The 13,176-nt window shown below is 44.0% G+C and overlaps 1 protein-coding gene across 2 annotated transcripts in view; it reads right to left on the reverse strand.

The window, feature by feature from the left end:
* The window catches only part of Hdlbp (high density lipoprotein binding protein), a 63,847-nt gene that overhangs the window by 17,344 nt on the left and 33,327 nt on the right, over nt 1-13,176 (reverse strand). For both annotated transcript variants that reach the window (XM_027397665.2, XM_027397664.2), the window contains exons 4-16: nt 11,673-11,830; nt 10,215-10,430; nt 6,653-6,859; nt 6,260-6,475; nt 5,409-5,615; nt 4,744-4,851; nt 3,905-4,009; nt 3,434-3,512; nt 2,644-2,783; nt 1,760-1,864; nt 1,240-1,353; nt 371-457; nt 132-263 (exon numbers count right to left, since the gene is read on the reverse strand). In XM_027397665.2, coding sequence (XP_027253466.1) covers nt 132-263; nt 371-457; nt 1,240-1,353; nt 1,760-1,864; nt 2,644-2,783; nt 3,434-3,512; nt 3,905-4,009; nt 4,744-4,851; nt 5,409-5,615; nt 6,260-6,475; nt 6,653-6,859; nt 10,215-10,430; nt 11,673-11,830 — 1,874 coding nt within the window. The remainder of the gene's footprint in view (nt 1-131; nt 264-370; nt 458-1,239; nt 1,354-1,759; nt 1,865-2,643; nt 2,784-3,433; nt 3,513-3,904; nt 4,010-4,743; nt 4,852-5,408; nt 5,616-6,259; nt 6,476-6,652; nt 6,860-10,214; nt 10,431-11,672; nt 11,831-13,176) is intronic.

Genomic DNA, 13,176 nt, shown 5'->3' on the forward strand with positions numbered 1-13,176 from the left:
AGTTGCTGACCTCTTGGTTAACATTCCCAAGGCTTAAAGCTGTGCTCCACACAGGCTCAGAAGATTCTGCTAGGGAATTTTACAACACTGGAAATGGATAAGGAGTTCCACCAAAAAACATCCCCCATTACCAGGTCTTTCTGGATAGACAGAATCCGGCTACGGGCAGCTTCACAGTTGGCTCTCTTGCCAGTGATGACAATGGTTTCAGAGTTGCTGTTCTCAGCAGGAAGGTCAATCTTGGTGTTGCTTTCTTCACGAATCTAAAGGAGAGAGAGGTACGTAAGAAGCTGAGCACAGGGCTAGGGAGGAAGATGAGTACTTCCTTGTAGTCCAAAGGCTTTAGGGCCGGGCAAGATGAGCTGATCACCTTTTTAATGTTTGCGCCTCCTTTCCCAATGATATTCTTGTGAAACTGTTTGAAGATTGGCACAGAAATTGAATAGCTATTTTCCACCTTAAAGACAAGAGAATGGCACAGTAACTATTCCTGCCAGAGAGTGAGGTCTCCCTTTTATCCCCCAAAAGCTACATAAACTCAAGTATATACCACCGGCAAACACAGACCCATCCATTTGATCATAAGGAAAAATTAGATACATAAATTGTTCATCATCTAATTAAGTTGACACATGAATTCATAGAAAGCCCTTTTAGAAGAAGTGGCAGTGCAAACAATCTGTAGCTTTTCAATGTAGACACAAACAAGTCTGTCCATATAGCTTCAACAACAGTGTCAAGAAACTACAATGGAACCCCTCATGTGACCATGGTGATCTGCGGTTTGTCCATCAATTCCCTTTTCACATTTCCTAAACCTTTCAGCTTAGCTTTTCTTTTTTTTTTTTTTTCTTCTTCCTCCTTTTGGAGTCAGGTTCTTACTATGTGGCCTGGACAGCCTTGAATTCAAGATCCTCCCACCTCTGCATGCTAGGATTACAGATATGTACAATTATGCTGCCCTTCCCAGTTCAATTTATGCAGGAAGAGTTAATTCAGCAAATTACTCCCTCTTTACCTGTGTTTTTGAAGATCCCTTCAAGAAAAATAAAGGGGGGTACGGGAAACTGGCATCTCCACTTGACAATTATTGGCAGTGTATACACTAATCACCAAGGTACTGAGAGATGTGTTACCACCACTTTGTTCCAAGCCCCCAAGACAGCAGAGCTCCTGCAGGTACTTAAGAGTTCTGCGGGAGCCCTGCTTCCCAAGCCCAGAGGGTGCAGAGCTGCCTACCAGGTCCGCAACCATCTTCTGCATGTACTTAGTGCATTTCTCCACCTCATTCTTGGGGCCTCTGAGTTGCACAATATCACTTTTTTGTGCTGGGTCTGGAAAGTTGATGATAACCTAAAACAAATCACCAGAGACAGTGTAGAATTATTCTAATACTAAACAGTGGGGCAGTAAGATGGATCAGTGAGTGAGTGGGTGACGGTGCTTGCCACTACGCCTGATGACCTGAGTTCAGAACTCATACCTGCAAGTTGTCCCTGACCCCAATCTATATATCCGAAGTGGTATGCATGCCTATGAGCATGTATGCTTTTAAAGTGAAATACTGGCAATTCTTCAAGTGAAAATTATCATCATTCCCAGAAGTTAGAGAATGCTTTTGGGGTTGGCAGCATAGCTCAGAGGCAGAGAACTTACTGGCATGCACAAGGCCCTGGGGTTTGATTTCCAGGAAAACAAGAAGAAACAACAACAAAAAATATGAAGAATGGAAGGGGGAGTGCTTTGGGGAAAGCTTTACCTCTGGGAATTTGTCACGAATTTCACGAATCCGTTCACCTTTCTGCCCAATGATTGTGCGATGAAATCTTTGCTCAATGATTAGATCCTTGGTACGCTCATTTTCCTAAAATATAATTAAAGTGGACAATGCCATTCATCACAAGAAAGGCTATTAATGTCCATCTCCCCCCCCCCCCAGCAGGCACCATGTGAGCTCAGGTAGCTGTCTTTAGCAGCCTCCAGAAACAATGCGCCACTAGAAGTGTCTATTTAAGACAGTATGGGAACTAGGAGAAGAACATGAACTGGGACCAGCACACAGTGAGATGTAATTATCAAGTCTGATTCCATCAACCTTGTGGACTCTCAAAGGATGTCAGTGAATTTCATGAGAAGCCAGTCAGGAATCACTGCGGTGTGACCCTCATCACTGGGTATCTCAGGCCCACAGGGAATGAGACTGCAGTGACTTTCAAGTCTAGAAAGGATAGTCCCTCTTGTGACACTGTAGCCAGGCACATTGTAGGGGAAGCTGTAGCCACACCTACTTAGGGGCTGGCTACAGGTGTGCCTGAACACGCTTGCGAGGGCATGGTCAGCGTGACAGAGTGAGACTTTGAGGGGACTTCGTTTTCTGTTTTGGTTTCACTTTTGTACTTGCGGTACAGACTGCTGCCATGCCGGCTGGCTAGGTTGCTCTGTAAGTAAGGCTTTTCCCTATTAAATACCCTTATATTTCTACCTGACTCGGTATTGGTAATTTCCCACTATGGGGGACCTCTGTTCTCTAGCACTCGGGGTCAAGAAAGACAAGACTTGCTGGTGATCTGAGGAAGACAGCAGAAGGAACATGGCTCCCGGACCACACATTCCAGCAGGCATCGGTAAGTGTCTTGGGCTTACCATCCGAGAGGCGAGCTCCAGCAGCTCCCGCTTGGCCTGCTGTACGCCTTGTGGGTCTCCCTCAATCCGGATCAGGTTACTCTTCTCACTGTCAGGGGGGATGCGCACAGACACCTTGTACTGGTCTTTGATTCTGTTGACTTTGGACAAAGAAAAATACAAACACATTTCAACACAAAAGCTCTTAGGGCAGTCGCAGCTTATACACAAGCCTGGAGGACAATGCCCTAGAAACTGCAATCTGATGGACAGCACAACCAGGTTTGGTTTTGCTTTTTCGACACTGCAAATTTTGATTAAATAGGAATGACTGATTAGTGTATTGGAACTTGACCTTCACTTTCTAAGCACATGACTTGGGCACCAAGTCTGGGAAGGTAACCATTAAGAGTCCCACAAGCAAAGCCAGGTGGTCTACAGAGTGAGTTCCAGGACAGCCAGGACTGTTACAGAGAGAAACCTTGTTTCAAAAAACAAACAAAAAGAGTCCCACAAACACTGGTGGACTAAGTGTAGCAAGGGTGGATGAAAAGTAAAGATACACTTTTCAGCTAGAGAAGGCTGATTTCTGAAAGTGACAATTTATCTTGGCCAAATGGAAAAAGGGAAGTAGTCTCTTTAGGAAGCTGCATAAGCAAATTTCTATTGATGGCAGCACCTTGCTGGGTATATTTACCCAGCACTCAGGAGGTTAAAGCAAGAACATCACGAAGGCCCTCATCTTTGAGGTCTTTCCTCCTCAGTGCTTCAGGGCATTAAGGTCCTGCCACCACCCATCAGCCTTACTCACTGTTGGCTCCACTCTTCCCAATGAGGTGTCTGTGGAATTTATGGTCGATGTTGATCTCTACATAGTCCATCCGGTTAATCTACAAGGGAAGAACAAAGTTCACAGATGAATGCTTCTGGGCTAGAAGATATATATGCCTAGTCATTCAGAAATGTACAAGACACTAGCACCCCCCACCCCCCCACGACAAAGTTTTTCTATGTAGCCCTGGCTTGTCCTGGGATTCTCTGTACACCAGGCTGGTCTCCAACTTCACAGATTCACCTGCCCCTGCCTTCCAAGTGCTGGTCTCAACCGCAAAACAGTTTCCCTTACCCAGAGCTCTGGGACCTCAGTCATCTTCTGTTTCAGAACCTATTACACACACAATAAGGCTACTCTGTCTCCACAGCCACCCATTAAGACCCTAATGACAAGACTTCTACTTGTCCCCACCCCACCAGAGCCTTCCCTGTTCAGAGGGGCACTTACCAGGTCTTTGACCATTCCTTCAATCTGTTCTTGGGCTACACTCACATCCTCTGTGGGTCCCTCAAGGGTGATCTTGTCCTCACCTTCTGTGAACTCAATGTGAACCTACCAGACCAAAATGAGGGAAAGAATGGCTAAGGCCAAATGACAGCGCTGCTATGTCCTGTACAGGTACTGTACACCAACAACACAAGGAGCTGAAAGGAAGGGTTGAAGGCTGGCACTAAACATGACCCAAGGTCTGATATACCTTCTTTTTGCTGAGAATTATAGCAAATGTTTTAGCAGCTATGCTATTTACTTCGCCCAAGGACAAAAATTTTGAAAACAAAGTGATAGAGTAAAACTCACTTTTCACATAAGCAGGCCGGTATCTTGCAACATAAAAAGGGTAAGGTAATTGGAAAGGGAGAGCAGTCTGTCTACATCTAAGTAAATCATTAATACTTCTAACGTTAGAAAAATTGAAATGAGAAGTAAGCCAAATATAGGAATAGAAGTGACAGAGGGCTCTTTGCTGTCTCCTGGTAAGGACAACACAGCGCAAGAAGGATGATGACACAATGAAGTCCCTGTCCAAGTGTTGCTCTTCACATCATTGTGAAATCATTATACTGTAATTACTAAATTCGTAGTTAAGACATTTGAAAACCAATTCATGAAAGCCATCTAAAGCCGCTTACTATGGTCTCCCATGCTATTAATGGAAGCTGCCTGTATCAACAGGGCAACTGACGCTTGATATCATTTCATAGTCTTCAAAGCACCCACAGGACAAATGGCAAAAACAAGACCATGTCAGACAATTTCACAATAGCCGGTTAAAAAGGTTTCCCTACCTTTGGCATTTGCTGAGTGATTTTGGCCAGGTTCTGCCCTTTCTTACCAATGATGAAACGGTGAAGCCATGAAGGGGCAGAGACTGAGGAAACTGTAAAACTGTTGGCCTAGGGCAAAGACAGGAAAACAGCTGTAGGTCTGTAAAGCTCAAGTCATGTAAAGCAAAGGTCAAGCCAACCAGGTGAAGCAGCGCATTCCTTTAATCCCAGCACCGAAGACACTGGAGCAGATACATAGGACAGCCTGGTCTAACAGTCAGACCAATTGCTCATAGAAGAGTGCAGAGGTGGGGCTGGGACACACAGTTCTGTCAGTAAATCCCTTGCTGTGTGTGAGCTTGGGGATTCTGGTCCTGAGCTGGACAGGGTGATGCATGTGCACTAGAACTGTGTTCACCTGCTAGCCCAGCCCATTTGGGAGGCTCTATGCCAAGAGGCTGTGTCACCTCCCGAGTCATGACCCCGAGATTGCCTTCTAGCTTCTACACACACCTACATACATGCACACTTGCACATGAACACATACAAAGAATTCAGTGGTGAGTGCCCCCCCACTTTGGGCACATTTCACCTGTGTCTGAGTCTCTAGGATATACTAACAAAGAGCCAGTCCATAATGGATCCCAGAAATTATCAAAGCACACTTTACTCTTAGAGGGAACTACCTTGGCATAGACTTCAGTCAATGCCTGTCCCAACTTTTCAGGCTCGCCACGAAGTATCACAGTTTCAGATATGCTGTCAGAGGGCGGAATCTCAACAGAAACTCCAGTTCTTTCCAGGATCTCTTGCAATGAATTGCCTTTTGGCCCAATAACATACTTGTGCTGAGATTTCTTCACTTCCACCGCAATGGTTGTAGTCTTTTTCTTCTAAATAAAGGTAAGTCAGCAAGACAGATAGGAGACACAGGCAGTGTAGACAGATGGTTACTACCAACAAAGTCAGAAGGGGACCAAGATGTGGTTCTTAACAAGTGCAGACAATAACCAGCCTCCCCAGAAACTCTACTTCTCAAGTACCTAGCCTTCCCCTGAGTCTGGTCACTTTCAAGGCTGTTTATGCCAACCACAAAGGCTTGAGTTAATCCACGGCTTTCCCCATCCCCACTCCCACATAGTGTTGGGAATATGACCTAGGACTTTGTGCCTCTTAGACAAGTGCTCTACCACAGAGCTGTACTCACACCCTGCTTTTTCCAAGTAAGGAGCAGGTTTCATACCTCAAAGTCAGAATAAGCTACGAATCCCCTCTAAAAAGTATACACCAATCCCATGGTAGCAACCTACTGATGTGGTCACAGCCCCAAGAAAGGACACAAACAAAACCAAGACACCACTCTACGGTGTACCCAGTAGGCCAGGAGGGAAGTGTGGCCACCAAGCGCTAAACAGATATTAAGCTTTGTGTCCAAGGGAAAAGGGTGCAGGGTGAACTATGTATGGTATTAGCCAAATTCCCAGATTCAATCCCATTAAATATTCTGTCCCTTGGCACCGCCACCCCTGTACTGCACCTTTTCCTCATAAATCTTCTTAATGCGAGCCACGGCCTGGGCCAGCTGCTCCTTCTCTCCAGTGAAGACGATCTCTGTCCGGTTAACACTGGGTGGAGGGATGTTGATGCGAGTTCCTGTCTCCTGCATAATCTCGCCCACAAGTCTATTGTACGGCCCAGCGATGAAGGGGTGGAAGGCCTTCTCCACTTCCAGCCTCTCTACAGCACGCTTGTCCTGCACAGGGCAGAAAGAGCTGATGAGAACACCTCGGGACAGCACAGCTTGTCCAAGTCCCAGTAAAAACCTCACATATCCATGGTGCCTCTAGTTTTCAAAGTGGCAGCTCACTAGGAGCAAGGCTGGTGCTGGGCATGTGGCAGAGTACAGGGGGACAGGTCACGCAGGTCTCACCTGCTCAGCAGAAATGAGAAGGACCTCATGGCGAGCCTTCTCTATGCCTTCTTTGGTGCCAGTGATCTTGATCTGATTACTGGGGTCATCTGGGCGTGGGATCTGGATTTTGGTTGCAGTTTTTAGTTCTAAATCTTGTAGTTTCTCTCCGTTTTTGCCGATGACAAAACGATGGTGCTCTTTAGGAATGGTAACAGTTGCTGAAGCCTGTAACAGGAGAGACCAAAAACAACAAACACTCACCGAGGGCTCTGATAAAGCATCTTCTTCCCCAACATTCTCTAGTTAGGGTGCTCAACAAACCTATCCCATCCCATTTTAACCATAACAGCTCAAACACTGAAACAACGGTCACAGGGAGCCTACCCTGGCCCCAATTAGGACCATTTCCAGTGTATCTACACCACTGCCCAGACTTCTCTACTACAGGAGACAGAAGAAAACATCTGACTGCATGGAGAAATTACTATTTCATTTAATTCTTAACATTTATAACAAGGGGGAAAAAGACTTCAGAAGTCAGCAACCTCATTTTAAATGCATTTGGAGGTGCAATGTGGGGTTTGGTTCTATGGTGTAGGGCTTGATGGGCAGGTGACTGCAAACCCTGGCTTTCATACCTACCATGGGAAAAGGTATGCTACAAGCTAACACTATCACATAGTTACAAAAGGCAGCTTAAATCGAAAATATGTCAATTTTTCTAATTACCAAAAAGAGTGGTGGTGGCACACCTCTTTAATCCCAGCACTTGAGAGGCAGAGGCCGGTGGATCTCTGAGTTTGAGGCCAGCCTGGTCTACAGAGTGAGTTCCAGGACAACCAGATACCCTCTCTCAAAAAACCAAAAATTACTGGAATTTTGAGCATAAAGTTGATTATAAAACTTCCAGGGGTTCAGTGCTGGAAGGTGAAGACAGGATCCTGGGGGCTCGCTGGCCAATCAGTCTAGGTAATTGGTGAGCTCTAAGTATAGTAAGACATCCTGCCTGTCTCAGAATGTTGACCTCTAGTTCCCACATGTGCACACACCTGCACATAACACACACCCCTCTCTCTCACACACACACCCCTACACATACTCACCCACCCTCACAGTCCAAACTTGCACAGGAAAACAATTATAGTAACAGCACTGGGCGGAAGTAGCAAAGTATTGGCAGGCACAAAGATGACTAAGGGACCACAACTTGAAGGCCAGAAGCAGACCTAGGTTACTATGGACACTTAGGACCTGATGAGAGCAGCCTCTGGTCACAGTGGGAGGACTGCCTTCTGGAAACAGTGCTGATGGCCAAACAGCCGTGTGGGAAGAGGTAAACCTGGACCACTATGTCACAACACTGAAACACAACCCAAATAATCAGAAACTGAGTAAAAAGGAAGAAAAAAAAGGATAAACTTTTTTTTTTATGACTGGGAAGTAGAAAATGCTTTCCTAACAATGATTCAACATAATAAAAACAGTAAACGTAACTATATTTACAGAAAGTCACAGAGAAAAACAGCAAAAAATGAACAATAAGCTGGAAAAAAACCTTTACTTTTTATGGCTGATGAAGGGATTGGAAGTTCTAAATAAATTTAACATTTCTTAAAAAATTAAACTAAACTCAGGCCCTCAAACACTCTAACACAACATAATCCAAAGATGTGCTAATATCTGACAATTACCTGATGAAGACTGATGGTAGAAAAATACTAAAAGGGAAAAAATGACTTTTCAATTAATTAATCAATTAATTAATGCTAAGTCTTAAACCTAGAGTCTTGCACAAGTTAAAGCTCTTTATTAGGCAGGGGGTTGTGGTGCACACTTTAATCCCAGCACTTGGGAAGGCAGAGGCAGGGGATCTCTATGAATTGAGGTCAGCCTTGTCTACATAGAGTTCCAGAACAGCCAAGGCTATAAAGAAACCCTCTCACCAAAAACTAACAAAACAAACAAGACTCCAAAGAACAACAAAAAAACCCCAAACCCAAACAATAAAGAGAACACTTTACCTACCACTGACAGCATCCCCAGACCAAGTGACTTACTCTGAAAATTACATTTTTATTTACTTTATGTGCATCTATGTTTGTGTTGCTGGAGGACAACTTGGAATTGGTTCTTCCCTTCTACCACGTATGTTCAAGGATTGAATTCAGGTTGCCAGTAGCTATTTTTCCCTACAAAACCATGTCCCCAGCACTATCATACATTTTGAAATCAAATGTTGTTAAAGGTAGCATGCAGAAAAACCATCGTTTTCAACTTCAAATGAATTTAGCCAGATTACCAGTGAATTGTATGAGCGAAGGACAAATAAGGCATAAGACATCCCAGTCTACTAACCAAATCTCAGAATTAGTTCACAGGAAAACAAAACAAAAACAACAAAATCCATTTGTGATAACAAGTATCCCCACCAAAACAAACTGCATATGAAAGTAATCAAACTCAGGGGCTAGGCATGGTGGCATGTGCCTTTAATTCCATTACTTGGGAGACAGAGCAAGCTCCAGGACAGGCAGGGCTACATAGTCAGACCTTATCTCAAAACAAAACAAGCCCCCATAAAAACAAGAAATAAAGTAGCCAAGCTCTTAGCACTCAATACTAGTCCATAAGAAATAATGAAGGAAAGCAGACTAATTAAATACTAACCTTTTTAACAAACCAATGGCTCTGTGTGTGTGTGTGTGTGTGTGTGTGTGTGTGTGTGTGTGTATGTATGTATGTATGTATGTATGTATGTATTGAGTTACTGTTAAGGAGACATGTAATCCCACAATCAAATGAACATCCATTTAAACCAACCAACTTGAAAGACATCCAGAGACAGAAGTCTCAACAAGAAGGGTCAAATGTGAACACCTTAACATCTCTTTTATAAAGTACGATAATAGTATAATAATTAGATAGTATATATAAACTACTTACAGGTGAAATGATATTCCTGGAATTTGCTTTTAAAAATTCTCAATCATGTAACTAGTAAACAAAATTTCAGAGTTACAATGCTACACAATCACAAGCAATGCTTTCCCCTTTGTGACACTGAATTGTGTAATTCCATGAAGCTACCTGTGGCCCAATCAGTGCAGAGCAGATCACTCCCCTCTAAGCTCGTTTAGAGGCTCACTCAGCAGCACGTGGGAGTAACCTTATCTCTGAACAAACCCACAGTGTGGTAGTTGTCACATGGCACTTTAGTAAGAATCTCTGCCCTTTTCTTGGCCTTGCAGATTTGCTTTTTATTCTAATGGTTCTCAAATGAACTACAAGTACTGGTTACAGACTGCTAGGAATAGTGAGAAAAAAAAAATCGGATCTTTTACTTCCTGAGTTTGAGGCCCAAAAAAACTGATCACTACCTACCTAGCAAGTTCATTGGCTTCCAAGTGTCTCAAACTCTGGGAAAAGCCTTACTTTTTAGTACATATAGATCAATGGCCAATCTGACAGGTACCCCAGTGCTTTCTAAAATTACAAAGGTTCCAAACTCTGCTGTCCTCTGGCCTGCACCAGGATCAGCCAAGCAACCATCATTTGGGATGCCAGGCTTAGGGACACCCACCTGTGTTTGCAGTCTAGCAACAATGTCTTTCCGGGCTTTCATGACCGCATCCAGCTTCCCTGAGACCATGATGGAGAGGCCTTGGTCTTTGGCCAGAGAGAGCTCCAGGTGAGCACCAGTCCTCTGCATGATCTCAAGGCAGATTTTCGCTTGTTCACCTTCTCCAAATTGGTTCATGTCCTTGTATTTTCTCTCTTCCAGGGGTACATGAAACACCTGTTCAGAGAAGACCCCCAAAGACAAAGTTAAACCACCAAAGAAGAGGAACAATGATTACATGCAACATGTATTTGCTAACATCCACTCACTAGGCATTGCCGAGGCAAGGCAGTAAGGAGAAATCACCCAGGGGAGGCAGGAGGTTGGCATGTGGTGCAGACAACTAGAAGAGCACCAGGAACAATAAGCCTGTGAAGGATTTAAAGGGAGGCGAGGGCCTAGGACAAGAATACAACAGAGCAGCTTTCTGAAGAGAGAAAGCAGCAGCCATGACAGCAAACAGCACAGGCAACATCAAGACTTTTAGGCATAACAAAATCTGCTCTAAGAGCCAGGTGGTTTATAGAGAGCTGAGGAGGAGCAGGGGTGGTGGAAGCAAGAGGGATCAATTATCCCTGATACAGGTTTGAACCATTCAAAAGATGCATTTAACAAGACAAGAGAGCAGCAAGGCCACAAAAGATCAAGATGCAATTGCTTATGTATGAGGAGTTATGATGGCATGCGTGATAACTTCCTATCACAACCAGGCATCAGTTCTAACAATCGCAAAAGCTCAGGCAGAAGGGCTAATGAAGTCAAAGGAAACCAGAAATTAGTTGCTTACTAGCTTTTTAAAAAACAAAAAAGGGCCAGGCGTTAGTGGCACACGCCTTTAATCCCAGCACTCGGGAGGCAGAGGCAGGAGGACCTCTGTGAGTTCAAGACCAGCCTGGTCTCCAGAGTGAGTGCCAGGACAAGCTCCAAAGTTACAAAGAGAAACCCTGTCTCAAAAAAACCACAAACAAACAAACAAACAAAAAAAAACAGGATCTTCCATCGAAGCTTTGGCTGGCTTCTGACTCAAGAGACCTGCCTGCCTCTGCTTCTGAGTCCTGGATTAGAGGTGTGTCACTAAGCCCTGCAACAGATTAGCTTTGACTGCCATATGGATAGGAAAGGCAGACCTAGCAACTAGGGGCTACATTGACTAGAAAATAGAAAAGAACATGGCCCCATGAATTTGACAAATATGGCCTATCTCAAACTGTGTGCCAGCCCAGGGTGCCAGGGAGGCTGGATGGGATGACCATGGCAAAAGGCGTGCTCCACAGAGGAAGGGGAGCTGTTTAATCTTTTAAAGTCCTCCCCACTTCATACACCCCAAATGCTCTCATCACTGGACATTCAAAAACCTTTTATCAGATCATATTGCTTCCTACAAGAAACAAATAAAGCAAAAAGAAATGGTGTTTCTACCTGAGTGATGACAGAGGCCTTGATGGGCCGGATCTTGTTACTCCAGGCTCCAGCAGGTTCTTGGGCACTTTCCAAGCAAGCTGCTTTCTCAGGAAGTGGAGGGAAGGCATCCTTGTAGGTTGGCGGGTCACTTTCCTCTTCTGAATTTAAAGTGGCAACTAGACCAGAGAACAGAAATTAGGAGGAAAACACTACAACGCAACATTATAGAAACAAAAAGTTGAAAGATTTTTAGCAGGAACCCCCATTAAAATACTGGTGAATGAGCAATGCTATCACACTCTCCTCATTCACAGCTCTGGGAAAGGACCTCAGGTAGTCATCAGGCCCAGCGCCCTAAGTGGGAGAACTGGATGGGGCTAGAGACTTCCAATTCCAGAAATGGAAACTTTTTGTCCTCTACATGGCCCTACTATGAAAGACCAGACAGCACAAACCCCACTTTAGTAGTGAGATACATAAAACCCTTAAAAGCAAGCTTGTGACAGATTTTTCTTAGGTCCTCGTATAGTAGAAAAGCAAATCATGACTATAAATGTTTGCTACAGAGTATATTGCTTTTAAGAACTACTTTTGAGGTAGGTTCCACATTTTCCTTTGTAATGTACAATGGTGAAATGAACTCTCATGGGAATTGTCTCTGATGTCCTCTCAAGCCAAGACAGGAACACAAGACTGGGAGAAATTGGGGCCTTTGATTATTAGTCATGTCCACAGACCACGGTGCCCAATTTGTTCATGCTTTTGTCCAGCTAACCATATTCTCCGCCAAAGCAAGTATATGACTGTTTTGGATAATCTCAAATCCCTAGGGCTGACTGAGGCAGCAGTAGCAGGGTCCAATTAAAACACAATGGAGCATGCAGACTTGGAGAGGACAAGATGACCTTTGGAATTAGATAAGCCTCTAGTCTAAGTTCACTGCTTCCAAACCTGATGGTGGTGGGACGAGCAGAGGCTGAACTCCTGCAGTGCCATTTTCATTCTCAAGAAAGGAGAAACTACAGACAGCTGCACTCAGGCTCCAAAAACTGAGTCAGGCAACAGCAGTGTCTTAGGAATGACCAAAACACTGGGAATGAGTGTGGGTCAAGTGTGGCTAAGAAGTGAATTTTAAATGTTAATTCATTCAATTTAAAAAATATTCAATTCCATTATGGGAAAACTTAAATATGTTCTAACAACTTTCAACAATTTTATTCTTCCATTTGAAAGTTTTGGAAGATCTAAACATTAATAAATGTTATCTGTGTGTATTTATTTGTGTATGTGCAATGTATGCACATTGAGTTGAATATGGAGGTTAGATGACAACTTGCAGGTGTCAGTTCTGTCCTTCAACTGTGGAGGTGCTGGGATCAAATCCAGGACATAAGCTTGGCAAGAAGGCACCATTACCTACTGAGCTGTCGTCTCAGCCCCAAAGGTTTTAGATTAAAACAACAACAATAACAACAACACAAAAACAAAATCAAATGCCCTGTATACATATATACACTAAAAG

Source organism: Cricetulus griseus, chromosome 2 (genome assembly GCF_003668045.3).
Source record: "Cricetulus griseus strain 17A/GY chromosome 2, alternate assembly CriGri-PICRH-1.0, whole genome shotgun sequence".
NCBI lineage: Eukaryota > Metazoa > Chordata > Mammalia > Rodentia > Cricetidae > Cricetulus > Cricetulus griseus.